Consider the following 21,065-nt stretch of genomic DNA (forward strand, 5'->3'; position numbering starts at 1 on the left):
GAAATGCTCACTTTTGCACAATATTACAGCACAATAACACAGTTATTTTATATCTGATGAATTTTGACTAAATACTTTTAATTTGTTTGTGTGAAACTGAAACATCCCTTGCCCAATATCATTTCTGGGAAATGCTTTCACCAGATGACCAAAAAGAACATTGCTGCTAAACATCTCATTCTAAAAATCATGAGAAAAATGGGTCCTTCCACTCAGATGGTAACATTGCGCTATAACAGTCTCCACTCTTCTGGGAAGGCTTTCCACTGTAGATGTTGGAACATTGCTGCTAAACAGCCTCCATCTTCTTAAGGCTTTCCATTAAATGTTTGAACATTTTGCTGCTATAACAGCCTCCACTCGTCTGGGAAGGCTTTTCCACTAGATGTTGGAACATTGCTGCTATAACAGCCTCCACTCTTCTGGGAAGGCTTTCCACTAGATGTTGGAACATTGCTGCTATAACAGCCTCCACTCTTCTGGGAAGGCTTTCCACTAGATGTAGGAACATTGCTGCTATAACAGCCTCCACTCTTCTGGGAAGGCTTTCCACTAGATGTTTGAACATTGCTGAGGGGACTTGCTTCCATTCAGCCACAAGAGCATTGGTGTGGTCGGGCACTGATGTTGGTGCGATTAGGCCGGGCTCACAGTCAGTGTTCAGTTTGTGCACGGACCTCGCTTTGTGCACGGACCTCGCTTTGTGCACGGACCTCGCTTTGTGCACGGACCTCGCTTTGTGCACGGACCTCGCTTTGTGCACGGACCTCGCTTTGTGCACCTCGCTTTGTGCACGGACCTCGCTTTGTGCAAGGGGACATTGTCATGCTGAAACAGTTCGCTATTTCCCAAACTGTTGCCGCAAAGTTGGAAACACAGAATCACCTAGAACATCATTGTATGCTGTTGTGTTAAGATCTACCTTCACTGGAACTAAGGGGCCTGAACCATGAACAACAGCCCCAGACCATTATTCCTCCTCCACCAAACTTTACAGTTGGCACTATGCATTGGGACATGTAGCATTCTCCTGGCATCCGCCAAACCCAGAGTTGCCCGTGGGACTGCCAGATGGTAAAGCGTGATTCATCACTCCAGAGAACACATTTCGCTGCAGCAGAGTCCAGTGGCAACGAGCTTCACATCACTCCAGTCGACACTTGGAGTTGCGCATGGTGATCTTAGTCTTGTGTGCGGCTGCTCGGCCATGGAAACCCATTTCATGAAGATCGCGACGAACAGTTCTTGACGTCGCTTCCAGACGCGGTTTGGAACTTGGAAGTGAGTGTTGTGACCGAGGGCAAACTATTTCTTATGAGCTTCAGCACTCGGCGGACCCGGTCTGTGAGCTTGTGTGACCTACCACTTTGCGGCTGAGCCGTTGTTGCTCCTAGACGTTTCCACTTCACAATAACAGCTCTTACGGTTGACCGGGGCAGCTCTAGTAGGGCAGAAATTTGACAAACTGACTTGTTGGAAAGGTGACATCCTATGACGGTGCCACGTTGACAGTCACTGAGCTCTTCAGTAAGGCCATTCCACTGACAATGTGTTTCTATGGAGATTATCATGACTCCACAAATCCACTAATTTGAAGTGGTGTCCACATACTTTTGTATATACAGTGTATGTATCAATTTCCAATGGCAAGACACTCTCAGTGTTTGCATTTTCACATTGTGATCAGGTCTTGATCTTGATCACGTTGCCACCCTGCTCTGTGTGTGATTACAACAGTACATTTTAGGGCACCTCTAGATTCCCTCCCTGACACCATGATCAAAGCCTGAAGTCTGAGAGGGTTGTGTCGCCATTCCATGTCCTATTTCTGTTTTCAGTGTAACACCGTCATTTTCAGAGACCCACCTACCGCCAACCTCTTCATCAAAAGTGGTGTATTATACATGAAATAGGGTGCCATTTGTGACAACTCAACTCTCGCCCGCTGGCAGTGGCTGACAGTATCAGTGTATCTAGTGAGAAGAGGGCTGTGGGCCGGAGAGGCAGGATTCCCTTCACACTCTGTCTGCATCAAGGCAGTGGCTGACAGTATCAGTGTATCTAGTGAGAAGAGGGCTGTGGGCCGGAGAGGCAGGATTCCCTTCACACTCTGTCTGCATCAAGGCAGTGGTGTTACAGTATCAGTGTATCTAGTGAGAAGAGGGCAGATAATAGGTTGAGCTTTATAGCTTTAAACTTTGTTTGTTTTGGTCCGGTGTCAAAACTAAGGCAGGGGAGGAGGGACACTTTCCAGTGGGACGGATGGATGGACACATGGTTCGGTGGATCGGTTATACATAGGGGTGGTTACGACAGAACAATGACCTGTGGTATGACCTAGTTGTCTGTTGTTGTTGTTGATAGACACACACACAGCTATGTTGTTAAATGTGAGTTATAGGCCCACTGACGAACGACTACCAAGAAGCTGACACACGATCTGGCTCCACACGGTATTTAACGGTCTGTTTGTCGGCTTGTCGGCTGGTTCCATAGTTTCATACCGAACGGGAGAGCGTTGACAGTGGTGTATAATTACTGTGTCTGTGATTGGGTATATTGTCCTATTCCCTATATATTTATTTGTATTTATGAGGGGTTCCCATTAGGTCCTGTCAAGGCAGCAGCTACTCTTCCTGGGGTTTATTATGGATCCCCATTAGTTCCTGTCAAGGCAGCAGCTACTCTTCCTGGGGTTTATTATAGACCCCGATTAGTTCCTGCCAAGGCAGCAGCTACTCTTCCTGGAGTTTATTATGGATCCCCATTAGTTCCTGTCAAGGCAGCAGCTACTCTCCCTGGGGTTTATTATAGACCCCCATTAGTTCCTGCCAAGGCAGCAGCTGCTCTTCCTGGGGTTTATTATGGATCCCCATTAGTTCCTGTCAAGGCAGCAGCTACTCTTCCTGGGGTTTATTATGGATCCCCATTAGTTCCTGTCAAGGCAGCAGCTTCTCTTCCTGGTATTTATTATGGATCCCCATTAGTTCCTGCCAAGGCAGCAGCTACTCTTCCTGGGGTTTATTATGGATCCCTATTAGTTCCTGCCCAGGCAGCAGCTACTCTTCCTGGGGGTTTATTATAGACCCCCATTCATTCCTGCCAAGACAGCAGCTACTCTTCCTGGGGTTTATTTTAGACCCCCATTAGTTCCTGCCAAGGCAGCAGCTACTCTTCCTGGGGTTTATTATAGACCCCCATTAGTTCCTGCCAAGGCAGCAGCTACTCTTCCTGGGGTTTATTATGGATCCTCATTAGTTCCTGCCAAGGCAGCAGCTACTCTTCCTGGGGTTTATTATGGATCCCCATTAGTTCCTGTCAAGGCAGCAGCTACTCTTCCTGGGGTTTATTATAGACCCCCATTAGTTCCTGCCAAGGCAGCAGCTACTCTTCCTGGGGTTTATTATGGATCCCCATTAGTTCCTGTCAAGGCAGCAGCTACTCTTCCTGGGGTTTATTATGGATCCCCATTAGTTCCTGTCAAGGCAGCAGCTACTCTTCGTGGGGTTTATTATGGATCCCCATTAGTTCCTGCCAAGGCAGCAGCTACTCTTCGCGGGGTTTATTATAGACCCCCGTTAGTTCCTGCCAAGGCAGCAGCTACTCTTCCTGGGGTTTATTAATTATAGACCCCCATTAGTTCCTGTCAAGGCAGCAGCTACTCTTCCTGGGGTTTATTATGGATCCCCATTAGTTCCTGCCAAGGCAGCAGCTACTCTTCCTGGGGTTTATTATAGACCCCCATTAGTTCCTGTCAAGGCAGCAGCTACTCTTCCTGGGGTTTATTATAGACCCCCATTAGTTCCTGCCAAGGCAGCAGCTACTCTTCCTGGGGTTTATTATGGATCCCCATTAGTTCCTGCCAAGGCAGCAGCTACTCTTCCTGGGGTTTATTATAGACCCCCATTAGTTCCTGTCAAGGCAGCAGCTACTCTTCCTGGGGTTTATTATAGACCCCCATTAGTTCCTGTCAAGGCAGCAGCTACTCTTCCTGGGGTTTATTATAGACCCCCATTAGTTCCCATCTGCCAAGGCAGCAGCTACTCTTCCTGGGGTTTATTATGGATCCCCATTAGTTCCTGTCAAGACAGCAGCTACTCTTCCTGGGGTTTATTATGGATCCCCATTAGTTCCTGTCAAGGCAGCAGCTACTCTTCCTGGGGTTTATTATAGACCCCATTAGTTCCTGCCAAGGCAGCAGCTACTCTTCCTGGGGTTTATTATGGATCCCCATTAGTTCCTGCCAAGGCAGCAGCTACTCTTCGTGGAGTTTATTATAGACCCCCATTAGTTCCTGCCAAGGCAGCAGCTACTCTTCTTGGGGTTTATTATAGACCCCCATTAGTTCCTGCCGAGGCAGCAGCTACTTTTCCTGGGGTTTATTATAGACCCCCATTAGTTCCTGCCAAGGCAGCAGCTACTCTTCCTGGGGTTTATTATAGACCCCCATTACTTCCCTGCCAAGGCAGCAGCTACTCTTCCTGGGGTTTATTATGGATCCCCATTAGTTCCTGCCAAGGCAGCAGCTACTCTTTCTGGGGTTTATTATAGACCCCATTAGTTCCTGTCAAGGCAGCAGCTACTCTTCCTGGGGTTTATTATAGACCCCCATTAGTTCCTGCCAAGGCAGCAGCTACTCTTCCTGGGGTTTATTATGTGTGTGTGTAGTGTGTGTGTGAGTAGTGCGTATGTTATTGTGTGTGTGTGTGTCGTGCGTATATTATCGTGTGTGTGTGTGTAGTGTGTATGTTATCGTGTGTGTGTGTAGTGCGTATGTTATGTGTGTGCGTATGTTATGTGTGTGTGTGTAGTGTGTGTGTGTGTGTGTGCGTATATTATCGTGTGTGTGTGTGTGTGTGTAGTGCGTATGTTATTGTGTGTGTCGTGCGTATATTATCGTGTGTGTGTGTGTAGTGTGTATGTTATCGTGTGTGTGTAGTGCGTATGTTATGTGTATGTGTGTAGTGCGTATATTATCGTGTGTGTGTGTAGTGCGTATGTTATGTGTATGTGTGTAGTGCGTATATTATCGTGTGTGTGTAGTGCGTATGTAATGTGTATGTGTGTGTGTGGTGCGTATATTATCGTGTGTGTAGTGTGTATGTTATGTGTATGTTATATGTGTAGTGCGTATGTTATGTGTGTGTGTGTAGTGTGTATGTTATCGTGTGTGTGTAGTGCGTATGTTATGTGTATGTGTGTAGTGCGTATATTATGTGTGTGTGTGTGTAGTGTGTATGTTATCGTGTGTGTGTAGTGCGTATGTTATGTGTATGTGTGTAGTGCGTATATTATGTGTGTGTGTGTGTCGTGGGTATGTTATGTGTGTGTGTGTGTCGTGGGTATGTTATGGTGTGTGTGTGTAGTGGGTATGTTATGTGTGTGTGTGTCGTGGGTATGTTATGTGTGTGTGTGTGTGAGTGTATGTATGCATGTGCTGGGCGGCAGGTGGTTAAAGTGTTGCAAGATGGAATCCCTGAACAAGGCAGTCAACCCACTGTTCTTTAACTGACTTGCCTAGTTAAATAAAGGTAAAATGTGCCTGTGTTTTGTGACAGTCCCTGCTGTTCCATATAGTGCACTTCTTTTGGCCAGCGCCCATATCTGGACTGTAAAAGCAGTGCACTACGTAGGGGATAGGGTACCACTTCACACAACTGAATCTATCTAGACCAATCCATTGGAAATCAACCACACAAATGAAATGTGTTTTTTAATTTGTCCATATACTGTATGCCTCATGTCCACATACTTTAAAGGGCCAACTTATATCTCTGTTCCAACCTGTAAACCTTTACTTGTGAATCCAGAACCTCTCCAGGGGAACTGTAACAGGAATGGAACAATATCACAAGCAGGAAGTGACTTGGGATGTTGGGAAAACATTTTAATGGATCAATACGCTTAGAGAGAGCAATAGAGAGAGACAATACGCAATAGAGAGAGACAGAGAGAGAGAGAGAGAGAGAGAGAGAGAGAGAGAGAGAGAGAGAGAGAGAGAGAGAGAGAGAGAGAGAGAGAGAGAGAGAGAGAGAGAGAGAGAGAGAGAGAGAGAGAGAGAGAGAGAGAGAGAGCGAGCTCATGGGGAAAACTGTTACACATTTCCTCTGTCCCTCAGTCAGACTGTATAGAGGTAGGGAGGGATGGATCTCCTCAGCAGAACAGATAGCCCGGGCCGTACAAGGCCTACAGAGCCGCGTGTCAGGCTAAGAGATGATGTCACGGTATCTCACTAGCTGCAGCTAGCCTTCCTACAATACCCTTTTGGAACTTCTGAAAATATCATCCCGTTCGTATACAGAGACACTTTTGACCATTTGACCCTTTTGACTGACCAAACAACTGAAAAAAAAGGATGGACAGACAGCAATAGAAAGCGAGAAGAGAGAGAGACAGAAAGAGACAAAGAGAGACAGACAGAGAGAGACAAAGAGAGACAGACAGAGAGAGACAGAAAGAGAGAGACAGAAAGAGACAGAGAGAGACAGAGCGAGACAGAAAGAGACAGAGACAGACAGCTATAGAAAGCGATAAGAGAGAGAGAGACAGAAAGATACAAAGAGAGACAGAGCGAGACAGAAAGAGAGAGACAGAGAGAGACAGAGCGAGACAGACAGAGACAGAGAGAGACAGAGCGAGACAGAGAGAGACAGAGCGAGACAGAGAGAGACAGACAGAGAGAGACAAATGGTTCGAGGGATATGGACTCACCCTCCTTGAGCATGCCCACTTTGAGACACTTCATGAAGCGACAGGCCTGGCAGGACTTGCGTCTCCTCTTGGTGATTTGACAGTCGTTAGTGGCTGGACAGCTGTACTCTATGTTCCCTGGGAAGAGAGTAGAGAAGACCATGGTTAGTGACTGGACAGCTCTATGTTCCCTGGGGAGAGAGTAGAGAAGACCATGGTTAGTGACTGGACAGCTCTATGTTCCCTGGGGAGAGAGTAGAGAAGACCATGGTTAGTGACTGGACAGCTCTATGTTCCCTGGGGAGAGAGTAGAGAAGACAAGACCATGGTTAGTGACTGGACAGCTCTATTTTTCCCTCATACCCCTCACATATTCAGTTATTTTAATTTAACTCTTAATTTCATTCATATCTGTCTTGATTTCATAGTTGAATAGAAACGTTTTGTGTTTTCTCTTTTTCACCTTGTGTTATTTTATTAGTTAAGCACTTTGAAATGCATCCTGTGTAAGAAACGTGCTTTCTCTCTTTCTGTTACAATAGTAGCAGTTGATGATCTCTCTTTCCGTTGCAAAATTAGCAGATGATGATCTCTCTTTCCATGTATTACAATAGTAGCAGTTGATGATCTCTCTTTCCGTTGCAAAATTAGCAGTTGATGATCTCTCTTTCCATGTATTACAATAGTAGTAGTTGATGATCTCTCTTTCTGTTGCAAAATTAGCAGTTGATGATCTCTCTTTCCATTGCAATAGTAGCAGTTGCCTAAAAAACAAACTGAGTATATGCTGTAGATTTCAGGCAGCTGCCATTTCAAGAAAGACAGACCAGATCCAGACCAGATTCCGACCCAGACCCAGACCCAGACCCAGACCCAGACCCAGACCCAGACCCAGACCCAGACCCAGACCAGACCCAGACCAGAGCCAGAATAGACCCAGACAGACCCAGATCCAGATTCAGACCAGATCCAGACCCAGACCAGATCCAGATCCAGACCAGACCAGACCAGACCCAGACCAGACCTAGACCAGACCTAGACTAGACCCAGACCAGACCCAGGCCAGAATAGACCCAGGCCAGACGAGACACAGACCGAGACCCAGACCCAGATCAAGACCAGACCCAGATCCAGATCCAGACCCAGACCCAGACCATACCCAGATCCAGACCCAGACCCAGACCCAGACCCAGACCCAGACCCAGACCCAGACCCAGACCCAGAACCAGACCCAGATCCAGACCAGACCCAGAGCCAGACCAGACCCAGACCCAGACCAGACCCAGATCTAGACCAGACCAGACCCAGATCTAGACCAGACCCAGACCCAGACCAGACCCAGACCCAGACCCGACCCAGATCTAGACCAGACCAGACCCAGATCTAGACCAGACCAGACCCAGACCAGACCAGACCAGACCAGACCCAGATCTAGACCCAGACCAGACCCAGGCCAGACCAGACCCAGGCCAGACGAGACACAGACCGAGACCCAGACCCAGATCCAGACCAGACCCAGACCAGACCCAGACCATACCCAGAGTCAGACCAGACCCAGATCCAGATCCAGACCCAGACCCAGACCAGACCCAGACCAGACCCAGACCCAGACCAGACCCAGACCCAGACCAGACCCAGATCTAGACCAGACCAGACCCAGACCAGACCCAGATCCAGACCAGACCCAGATCCAGACCAGACCCAGACCCAGACCAGACCCAGATCTAGACCAGACCAGACCCAGATCTAGACCAGACCCAGACCAGACCCAGACCAGACCCAGACCCAGACCAGACCCAGATCTAGACCAGACCAGACCCAGACCAGACCCAGACCAGACCCAGACCCAGACCAGGCCCAGACCCAGACCCAGACCAGACCCAGACCCAGACCCAGACCTATTGTTATTGTTGCCAGTCTAAAGGGCCCGTCTGTAACCTGTCATGTAGCGAAGCCGCTCGATATTCAAGTCCGTCTCTCTCTGCAGTTTGATTGGAGAATAATTCACTGCATTGTAATCATGCACCCTCCCTAAACATCCAGGAGACCAGACCTATCCGCGGTAACAGAAGGATGAGGCCTGCTGTTTACTTCCTTCTTGTGCATTGAGAGTTCAAGTTGAAGGATGAACATGTACTCTTGTGTAAAAAAAAAAAGACCTTTTACATTCAGACAGAAACAGTCAATGACTAAACTCTCCTCAAAGACCAGGAATAATCCCTGTTGATTAAACATTTTTAAAATTACGTTCTGCAACACTAAAGATGCATTTAATGACAAGAGCCAGGTGCTGTGTGTGTGTGTGTGTGTGTGTGTGTGTGTGTGTGTGTGTGTGTGTGTGTGTGTGTGTGTGTGTGTGTGTGTGTGTGTGTGTGTGTGTGTGTGTGTGTGTGTGTGTGTGTGTGTGTGTGTGTGTGTGTGTGTGTGTGTGTGTGTGTGTGTGTGTGTGTTGTGTGGGGGCTGTGGCTCGACGCCAGGATGTTGGTACAACCTTTATGCCGTGACGTTTGGGGTTAGTAAAAAACGATCTAGAGTTAGTTCCTGAAGAAATGCATGACTGTACGTTTTCTCCCAAAGCCCAGCTCTAGCACGCTTGATTCAGCTCATCAACACTTGTCGACCTTGATCTAGTGTAATACATATTTCTGAACGGTGTTGTTTATGAATTTCGTAAGTCATTCGTAGGCACTGAAACTTGATGCAATTGTCATAACTGTCAGGACAATGTCGTTAGTTCAATGAATCAATGATATTAGTTTAGTTTAGGAGTTGGCAAGAAATACATTTCACTATACTTGTGGCATTAACAACTTGAAACTTGAAACTGTTATAATAATCATGTCAAATTGTTAGTAATAATGTTGTGACCGTAGTAATAATGTTAAATTGTTGTAATAATGTTGTAACCGTAGTAATAATGTTAAACTGTTGTAATAATGTTGTAATAATGTTGTGACCATAGTAATAATGTTAAACTGTAGTAATAATGTTGTAACCGTGGTAATAATGTTGTAACCATAGTAATAATGTTGTAACCGTAGTAATCATGTTGTAACCGTAGTAATAATGTCATAACTGTGGTAATAATGTCACAACTGTAGTAATAATGTCATACCTGTAGTAATAATGTCAAACTGTTGTAATAATGTTGTAACCATAGTTATAATGTCAAAATGAGGCAATGATACTGTCTGTTCAGTAGTAATAATGATGGCATAACTGTAATAATAATGTCGTAACCATTGTAATATTGTCAAACTGTTGTAATAATGTCGTAACCATAGTAATAATTTTGTAACTGTAGTGATAATGTCAAACTGTTGTAATCATGTCGTAACCATAGTAATAATGTCGTAACCGTAGTAATAATGTCATAACCATAGTAATAATGTCAAACTGTTGTAATAATGTCATAACCGTAGTAATAATGTCATAACTGTTGCAATAATGTCGTAACCATAGTAATAATGCCGTAACCATAGTAACAATGTCGTAACTGTAGTAATAATGTCGTAACCATAGTAATAATGTCGTAACCATAGTAATGATGTCATAATTGTAGTAATAATAATACCATTTCAGTAGTAATAATTCCATAATTTAAACCTATTGTAACAGTAAGCTGATGCAGGGAAAAACAGGTCCATTCTGACCCTGTCCATAAAACATCACGTTAACATCAAATCTAACAGAGTATCCTCACATATCCCCTTAATGTATCAGGTTATTTCATAAGGTTATAAGGTTATAGTACCCCCTTACTTTAATCAGCTCTCCTGTCCATCTTTTTATCCCCTCAGAGGACGTTCTTCTCTCTCCGGCACTCTTCTACCCTTCCTTAACCTCTCTTCTTTTCCTCTAAATGTTGATATATTATTATGCAATGCTGTGCTCCACCTTCTCATCCCCACTCTAGCTGGATCTCTCCTTGTCCTCCACCATCCCTACCACCAATCCATTAGGAAGGAGGGCCTCTCCTTTCAACCAGTGCCAAGAATGTATCTTTCTCTCTCTCATCTCTCGCTACTCATCTCCCTCTCTTTCCTCATCTCCCTCTCTTTCCTCATCTCTCTCTTTTTCCTCAACTCTCTCTCTCTCTCTCTCTCTCTCTCTCTCTCTCTCTCTCTCTTCTATTGTTATTGCCTTAGTGTCCTAACTGACCACCCCTGATTTCCCACCCACCCCTGATTTCCCCACACACACTAACCCCCCACCCACTGAACAGCCAGGTTTTTAGTCACAGTGGCCCATCAATGCTGATTGTTATTGACTGAGCCCTCCTATGGTATCAGACAGATGAGTTCCATTAAGATCTATCCTCCGACGAAGCAGAGGAGAAGCGGAAAGGAAGTAAGGAGGGACTGGTGATGGGCAACTCAATGCCACAGAGGAGAGAGGAGGACCGCTGGTGGTCTTCAGTAGTCCAACCTGAGACGACCTCACCATGTCGTCCTCTTCCGTTCCCATGCTGAAGACCAGGGCTTGATTACAACCTACTACAATGGTGCCAACATTTTGTGGCTGATCTTTCAGCGGGGGAGTGGGTGAAGGTGTCAAGGACCTGACTGGGTCCAGCACCCCACAGTATGACTTGTTATATAAAGACCTGACTGGGTCCAGCACCCCACAGTATGACTTGTTATATAAAGACCTGACTGGGTCCAGCACCCCACAGTATGACTTGTTATATAAAGACCTGACTGGGTCCAGCACCCCACAGTATGACTTGTTATATAAAGACCTGACTGGGTCCAGCACCCCACAGTATGACTTGTTACATAAAGACCTGACTGGGTCCAACACCCCACAGTATGACTTGTTATATAAAGACCTGACTGGGTCCAGCACCCCACAGTATGACTTGTTATATAAAGACCTGACTGGGTCCAACACCCCACAGTATGACTTGTTATATTGTTATATAAAGACCTGACTGGGTCCAGCACCCCACAGTATGACTTGTTATATAAAGACCTGACTGGGTCCAGCACCCCACAGTATGACTTGTTACATAAAGACCTGACTGGGTCCAACACCCCACAGTATGACTTGTTATATAAAGACCTGACTGGGTCCAGCACCCCACAGTATGACTTGTTATATAAAGACCTGACTGGGTCCAACACCCCACAGTATGACTTGTTATATAAAGACCTGACTGGGTCCAGCACCCCACAGTATGACTTGTTATATAAAGACCTGACTGGGTCCAACACCCCACAGTATGACTTGTTATATAAAGACCTGACTGGGTCCAGCACCCCACAGTATGACTTGTTACATAAAGACCTGACTGGGTCCAACACCCCACAGTATGACTTGTTATATAAAGACCTGACTGGGTCCAGCACCCCACAGTATGACTTGTTATATAAAGACCTGACTGGGTCCAGCACCCCACAGTATGACTTGTTATATAAAGACCTGACTGGGTCCAGCACCCCACAGTATGACTTGTTATATAAAGACCTGACTGGGTCCAGCACCCCACAGTATGACTTGTTATATAAAGACCTGACTGGGTCCAGCACCCCACAGTATGACTTGTTATATAAAGACCTGACTGGGTCCAACACCCCACAGTATGACTTGTTATATAAAGACCTGACTGGGTCCAGCACCCCACAGTATGACTTGTTATATAAAGACCTGACTGGGTCCAACACCCCACAGTATGACTTGTTATATAAAGACCTGACTGGGTCCAGCACCCCACAGTATGACTTGTTATATAAAGACCTGACTGGGTCCAGCACCCCACAGTATGACTTGTTATATAAAGACCTGACTGGGTCCAGCACCCCACAGTATGACTTGTTATATAAAGACCTGACTGGGTCCAACACCCCACAGTATGACTTGTTATATAAAGACCTGACTGGGTCCAGCACCCCACAGTATGACTTGTTATATAAAGACCTGACTGGGTCCAGCACCCCACAGTATGACTTGTTATATAAAGACCTGACTGGGTCCAACACCCCACAGTATGACTTGTTATATAAAGACCTGACTGGGTCCAACACCCCACAGTATGACTTGTTATATAAAGACCTGACTGGGTCCAACACCCCACAGTATGACTTGTTATATAAAGACCTGACTGGGTCCAACACCCCACAGTATGACTTGTTATATAAAGACCTGACTGGGTCCAACACCCCACAGTATGACTTGTTATATAAAGACCTGACTGGGTCCAGCACCCCACAGTATGACTTGTTATATAAAGACCTGACTGGGTCCAACACCCCACAGTATGACTTGTTATATAAAGACCTGACTGGGTCCAACACCCCACACACAGTATGACTTGTTATATATGACTGGGTCCAGCACCCCACAGTATGACTTGTTATATAAAGACCTGACTGGGTCCAGCACCCCACAGTATGACTTGTTATATAAAGACCTGACTGGGTCCAGCACCCCACAGTATGACTTGTTATATTGTTATATAGAGACCTGACTGGGTCCAACACCCCACAGTATGACTTGTTATATTGTTGTGTGGGTGTTTATGTACTGAGGAAGCTGTAACTTGGTTCCAGAAGAAAGCCACTTTAAATTTCCTGATGTTGGGGGCTTTAATCAAGGTCATTGTTTCTTTAGGTTGGGGGCTTTCATCAAGGTAAGTGTTTCTTGGTGTAACGTCATCAACAGGCTATTGAACACACAGCACATATAAGCCTAGGATATCAACCCTTCAGATTTGGCCTCTGTGGGAGTGACCATACAGTATAATTCTATAGGAGTGACCTCACTGAGTAAAGCATTTCGTCATCAGGCTACGTCCTTTGCTTGCAAAAGCATTCTCCCTGGTCGTCACTTGTTAACACAGCCACAAAGTTGAAATTATGGCTGAACACCGCCCACTTCCATAATTGATCTTTTTAAAATGTGACATACTTTGTGTGTGAAGATAAGCATCTGCCTCTGATACCAAAGGTTGCAAGTTTGAATCCAGCGATAGAAAGTTGTTTTAGAGATTTTCTTTCATCTTAAGGATTTTTTTAAATTTAATTTTCGCCAAAAAATGACACATCCAAATTTAACTGCCTGTTGCTCAGGACTTGAAGCAAGCATATGCATATTCATGATAATATTTGAAAGTAAACACTTCGAAGTTTGTGGAAATGTGAAATCAATGTCGGAGAATATAACACATTAGATCTGGTAAAAGATAATACAAAGAAAAAAACATGCATTTTTTTTATCACCTTTGAGGTGTAAGAGCATGGTCATAATGTATTATTACAGCCCAGGTGCAATTTAGATTTTGGCCACAAGATGGCAGCAGTGTATGTTCAAAGTTTTCGACTGATCCAATGAACCATTGCCTTTCTGTTCAAAGTTTTGTATCAAGACTGCCCAAATGTGCCTAATTTGTTTATTAATAACTTTTCAAGTTCATAACTGTGCACGCTCCTCAAACAATAGCATGGTATTATTTCACTGTAATAGCTACTGTAAATTGGACAGTGCAGTTAGATTAACAAGGATTTAAGCTTTCTGCCAATATCAGATACGTCGATATCCTGGGAATTTTTCTTGTTACTTACCGATCCTGTAGATGCCTAAACTTAATTAAACACATTTGCAACATCTTCGAAATTTTATGTTTGAGAAAAATGGATGAGTCTAATTCTGACGTAAGACTGTGAGACCTAGTTGGGCCTACAGCTCATGTTCTATATTAGCAGGTCAGGGTCGGGTACGAGCCTCAGATTTTCACTTTGTCACATATTGTCACACCTTGACCTTAAGAGATCTTTTAATTCTCTATTTGGTTAAGTCAGGGTGTGACTAGAGTGGGCAATCTATGTTGTCTATTTCTTTGTTGGCTGTGTATGGTTCCCAATCAGAGGCAGCTGTCTATCGTTGTCTCTGATTGGGGATCATACTTAGGCAGCCTTTTGCCCACCTTAGTTTGTGGGATCTTGTTTTTGTATAGTTGCTTTCCAGCCCTACAGAACTGTGCGTTTTGGTTTGTATATGTTGTTTTTCGGGGTCATCAATAAAATAAAGATGTACGCCTACCACGCTGCACCTTGGTCTACTCCTTCCAACGACGAGCGTTACAGAAGATCCCACCACAAACGGACCAAGCAGCGTGGCCAGGAGAAGCAGGGGCACGGGAGAGAAGGGAGTGGAGCACCTCCTGGACGTAGGAGGAGACTCCGGGGTTCGCAACCACGGGGTGGTTGGCGGAGCCAGGGGTTGTACCAGAGCCAACTCCCCATGGGGAGCGTGTGGTCAGGCAGGCACCATGTTTTGTGGTGATACGGGCAGCACCATGTTTTGCGTTCTCCAGTACACATCCACAGTCCGGTGTGTGCTGTGCCAGCTCCCCACACTTGCCGTGCGAAAGTGGGCATCTGTCCAGGTCGGATGGTGTCGGCTCAGAGCGCCTGGTCTCTAGTGAGCCTCCTCGGTCCAGGATATCCTGCACCGGCTCAGCGCGCCTGGTCTCCAGTGAGTCTCCTCGGTCCAGGATATCCTGTGCCAGCTCCTGGCACCCGGCCTCCAGTGCGTGTCTCCAGCCTGGTATGTCCTGTGCCTGCTCCACGCACGAAGCCTCCAGTGATGATCCATGGCCCTAAGCCTCCAGTGATGATCCATGGCCCGGAGCCTCCAGTGACGATCCATGGCCCTAAGCCTCCAGTGATGATCCATGGCCCGGAGCCTCCAGTGATGATCCATGGCCCTAAGCCTCCAGTGATGATCCATGGCCCGGAGCCTCCAGTGACGATCCATGGCCCGGAGTCTCCAGCGACGGTCGGCAGTACGAGCCTCCAGCGATGGTCGGCAGTCCAGAGCCTCAATAAAAGAAAGATGTACGCTGCACCTTTGTCTACTCCTTCCAACGACGAGCGTTACACATATAGTCAGGCGGTTGGGATGGGTTATTAGCAATTGCAGGTGGGTGAACAATAAACTAACACACACACACACACATACACAAAGCTAACGTCAACATCATTCCCAGCGTATTTAAAGTTGGGTAAACATGAATACTCACTACAACACGGTATGACTTCCCTAACTCTACACACGTCATTGGGGCAACACGGGCCTGTTATCTCTGTTATATGGATAGTCCCATCTACAGACTATTACAGACCATCAGTAACATTTCAACGACAGACGTAGGATCTTAATTTGAGCCAGTAGAGCATCTACAAATGGACAATGCGGACCATCCAAATAAAATGGGACCAATGGAACGGAGCAGAAGATTGTTTTATACCTAATATTTGATTATGTCGTTAGCAACGTCTTTTTGGGGGGGTTGAAAGATGTAAAACTTGTAATGTTCATGATATGACGTCGTTTTACTTACTTGTATGTTGCTCTGGATTAGAGCGTCTGCTGACTAAAAAAAATAGAAATAAAAATGGCATTTAGCAGACACTTTTATCCAAAGCAACTGGTTTTGTAACCCTGGCAACTCTCAACTGGTTTAGTATATCTGTGACTGTAACCCTGGCAACTCTCAACTGGTTTAGTATATCTGTGACTGTAACCCTGGCGACTCTCAACTGGTTTAGTATATCTGTGACTGTAACCCTGGCAACTCTCAACTGGTTTAGTATATCTGTGACTGTAACCCTGGCAACTCTCAACTGGTTTAGTATATCTGTGACTGTAACCCTGGCAACTCTCAACTGGTTAAGTATATCTGTGACTGTAACCCTGGCAACTCTCAACTGGTTTAGTATATCTGTGACTGTAACCCTGGCAACTCTCAACTGGTTTAGTATATCTGTGACTGTAACCCTGGCAACTCTCAACTGGTTTAGTATATCTGTGACTGTAACCCTGGCAACTCTCAACTGGTTTAGTATATCTGTGACTGTAACCCTGGCAACTCTCAACTGGTTTAGTATATCTGTGAATGTAACCCTGGCAACTCCCAACTGGTTTAGTATATCTGTGACTGTAACCCAGGCAACTGTCAACTGGTTAAGTATATCTGTGACTGTAACCCTGGCAACTCTCAACTGGTTTAGTATATCTGTGACTGTAACCCTGGCAACTCTCAACTGGTTTAGTATATCTGTGACTGTAACCGTGGTAACTCTCTACTGGTTTAGTATATCTATGACTGTAACCCTGGCAACTGTCAACTGGTTTAGTATATATGTGACTGTAACCCTGGTAACTCTCAACTGGTTTAGTATATCTGTGACTGTAACCCTGGCAACTCTCAACTGGTTTAGTATATCTGTGACTGTAACCCTGGTAACTCTCAACTGGTTTAGTATATCTGTGACTGTAACCCTGGCAACTGTCAACTGGTTTAGTATATCTGTGACTGTAACCCTGGCAACTCTCAACTGGTTTAGTATATCTGTGACTGTAACCCTGGCAACTGTCAACTGGTTTAGTATATCTGTGACTGTAACCCTGGCAACTCTCAACTGGTTTAGTATATCTGTGACTGTAACCCTGGTAACTCTCAACTGGTTTAGTATATCTGTGACTGTAACCCTGGCAACTGTCAACTGGTTTAGTATATCTGTGACTGTAACCCTGGCAACTCCCAACTGGTTTAGTATATCTCAACCCTGGTTCAACTGGTTAAGTATATCTGTGACTGTAACCCTGGCAACTCTCAACTGGTTTAGTATATCTGTGACTGTAACCCTGGCAACTGGTTTAGTATATCTATGACTGTAACCCTGGCAACTGTCAACTGGTTTAGTATATCTGTGACTGTAACCCTGGCAACTCTCAACTGGTTTAGTATATCTGTGACTGTAACACTGGCAACTGTCAACTGGTTTAGTATATCTGTGACTGTAACCCTGGCAACTGTCAACTGGTTTAGTATATCTGTGACTGTAACCCTGGCAACTGTCAACTGGTTTAGTATATCTGTGACTGTAACCCTGGCAACTGTCAACTGGTTTAGTATATCTGTGACTGTAACCCTGGCAACTGTCAACTGGTTTAGTATATCTGTGACTGTAACCCTGGCAACTCTCAACTGGTTTAGTATATCTGTGACTGTAACCCTGGCAACTGTCAACTGGTTTAGTATATCTGTGACTGTAACCCTGGCAACTCTCAACTGGTTTAGTATATCTGTGACTGTAACCCTGGCAACTCTCAACTGGTTTAGTATATCTGTGACTGTAACCCTGGCAACTGTCAACTGGTTTAGTGACTGTAACCCTGGCAACTGTCAACTGGTTTAGTATATTTGTGACTGTAACCCTGGCAACTCTCAACTGGTTTAGTATATCTGTGACTGTAACCCTGGCAACTCTCAACTGGTTTAGTATATCTGTGACTGTAACCCTGGCAACTGTCAACTGGTTTAGTATATCTGTGACTGTAACCCTGGCAACTGTCAACTGGTTTAGTATATCTGTGACTGTAACCCTGGCAACTCTCAACTGGTTTAGTATATCTGTGACTGTAACCCTGGCAACTCTCAACTGGTTTAGTATATCTGTGACTGTAACCCTGGCAACTGTCAACTGGTTTAGTATATCTGTGACTGTAACCCTGGCAACTCTCAACTGGTTTAGTATATCTGTGACTGTAACCCTGGCAACTCTCAACTGAGTCACATAGGGACCACATAGGATCATCCAACAGTTAATGTACTGGGGCCTCAACAGATAGGTACATGAGAGGTGAACCGCTGTGAGTGAGTGAAGGAGGGAGTGAGTGGTACTATACCTTGTATGGTCCTTTTGAAGAAGGCTTTGCAGGCCTCGCAGGAGGCGACCCCATAGTGGTAACCTGATGCGATATCCCCACACACCAGACACAGCCTTTTTGGTATCGCATTCAACATATACTCGCACTTGATTGGAGAATCATCCGCCACGCCCTCTCCGCAGTCGTCATACCTCCGGAGACAGGCTCCGCCCCCTCCCAGCATGCCCGGGTTGAACATGGGCTGGGAGTCGAGGACGTGCGAGCGTCCGTTGAGGTTGTTTACGTTGATGTGACTGCCGCTGACGTCGCTATTGGCCGAGGGGCTGTGGTGGTTGATGGTGTCAACCAATGAGGAGGAGGGGGAGGAGGGCTCAGTCTTGATATAGGAGCCGCAGCTGGAGGTCAGGTGACGCTCCTGGAGGTCAGAGGGCATCCTGCTCAGCAACCTATAGGAACACAGGAAATAGAGGAGAAGATAACTGTATATAATCTTTATCTTTATTTGAATGTTTTGAAATGATTGTGTACCACCCAGTTCTACCAGTATTGTGCAAAAGGACTGTCTAAGAAAGAGACAGATAGTGAGACCTACAGTGACATGAGACTGTCTGGGATCCTTTGAACTGTCCTTTCTGAGTGTGCACCTTTACCGTTCTCCTTTACCATCTCCTGACCTCTGACCTCCCGGGGACCGTCTCCTGACCCCCAGCTGACCTTTTTTAGTCCTTATATCTTTCTAAATAAGAGGGATTTATTTTGTGCGTAAAAAGACTGAGAAAATAGCCTTAACTTCTCATGTCTTTGATGTTAACACAATGGAAATAGAATAAAGTGAATAAAACTCAAAACAAGTTGCTGTCAGCATGCGCAGAATCACGGCTATTATAATATATATATACATATAATAATAATAATAATATACATAATATATTATGACCCGATCTCCATCAATAGTCCTGGTTGGATAAAACACGGTGCCGAGTTACCACAAGGAGATGAGGGAACGAGCAGAGGGTGTGTGTGTGTGTCTGTGTGTGTCTGTGTGTCTGTGTGTCTGTGTGTGTGTCTGTCTGTGTGTCTGTCTGTCTGTGTGTCTGTGTGTCTGTCTGTCTGTGTGTCTGTCTGTCTGTCTGTCTGTGTGTCTGTGTGTCTGTGTGTCTGTGTGTGTCTGTCTGTCTCTGTGTGTCTGTCTGTCTGTGTGTCTGTGTCTGTCTCTGTGTGTGTGTCTGTCTGTGTGTCTGTGTGTGTGTGTGTCTGTCTGTCTCTGTGTGTCTGTGTGTCTGTGTGTCTGTGTGTGTCTGTCTGTCTGTGTGTCTGTGTGTCTGTGTGTCTGTCTGTGTGTGTCTGTGTCTCTGTTGTGAGTTTATTTTATTTTTACAGGGACAGTCTGTCTTAATCAACGTTTCAGTAAAAGTCTGTCTGTCTTTCTGTGCCAGTCTGTGTGTCTGTTTTCTGTGTGTCCCTGGGCATGGTTATTGAAAACAATTTATTTTATTTTTACAGGGACAGTACACATTAATCAACGTTTACAGACAGAGTGACATAGAACAAGCCAGCCGGCTAGCAACAACAGTCCCTGAGCAGGTTATTAAAAAGCAATTACAATATAGACAATAGCACCATAGGACAAGCAAGACATAGCAACATAGGACAAGCAAGACGTAGCATACAGACATAGCAACATAGGACAAGCAAGACGTAGCATGCAGACATAGCAACATAGGACAAGCAAGACGTAGCATACAGACAGAGCAACATAGTACAAGCAAGACGTAGCATACAGACAGAGCAACATAGGACAAGCAAGACGTAGCATGCAGACAGAGCAACATAGTACAAGCAAGACGTAGCATACAGACAGAGCAACATAGAACAAGCAAGACGTAGCATACAGACAGAGCAACATAGAACAAGCAAGACGTAGCATACAGACAGAGCAACATAGAACAAGCAAGACGTAGCATACAGACAGAGCAACATAGAACAAGCAAGACGTAGCATACAGACAGAGCAACATAGAACAAGCAAGACATAGCATACAGACAGAGCAACATAGAACAAGCAAGACATAGCATACAGACAGAGCAACATAGAACAAGCAAGACGTAGCATACAGACAGAGCAACATAGAACAAGCAAGACGTAGCATACAGACAGAGCAACATAGAACAAGCAAGACGTAGCATACAGACAGAGCAACATAGAACAAGCAAGACGTAGCATACAGACAGAGCAACATAGAACAAGCAAGACGTAGCATACAGACAGAGCAACATAGGACAAGCAAGACGTAGCATACAGACAGAGCAACATAGGACAAGCAAGACATAGCATACAGACAGAGCAACATAGGACAAGCAAGACGTAGCATACAGACAGAGCAACATAGAACAAGCAAGACGTAGCATACAGACAGAGCAACATAGAACAAGCAAGACGTAGCATGCAGACAGAGCAATATAGGACAAGCAAGACGTAGCATACAGACAGAGCAACATAGAACAAGCAAGACGTAGCATACAGACAGAGCAACATAGAACAAGCAAGACGTAGCATACAGACAGAGCAACATAGAACAAGCAAGACGTAGCATACAGACAGAGCAACATAGAACAAGCAAGACGTAGCATACAGACAGAGCAACATAGAACAAGCAAGACGTAGCATACAGACAGAGCAACATAGAACAAGCAAGACAT

General features: G+C 45.4%; 1 protein-coding gene across 1 annotated transcript in view; it reads right to left on the minus strand.

Moving 5' to 3' along the window:
- LOC118375283 (steroid hormone receptor ERR2-like) overlaps positions 1–18,806 on the minus strand; it is a 78,699-nt gene extending 59,893 nt beyond the window's left edge. The window contains exons 1-2 of the mRNA XM_052471500.1: positions 18,385–18,806; positions 6,712–6,828 (exon numbers count right to left, since the gene is read on the minus strand). Coding sequence (XP_052327460.1) covers positions 6,712–6,828; positions 18,385–18,799 — 532 coding nt within the window. The 5' untranslated portion in view covers positions 18,800–18,806. The remainder of the gene's footprint in view (positions 1–6,711; positions 6,829–18,384) is intronic.
- Positions 18,807–21,065: the final 2,259 nt, after the last annotated feature.

The sequence above is a fragment of the Oncorhynchus keta genome, chromosome 19, assembly GCF_023373465.1.
Source record: "Oncorhynchus keta strain PuntledgeMale-10-30-2019 chromosome 19, Oket_V2, whole genome shotgun sequence".
Lineage (NCBI taxonomy): Eukaryota > Metazoa > Chordata > Actinopteri > Salmoniformes > Salmonidae > Oncorhynchus > Oncorhynchus keta.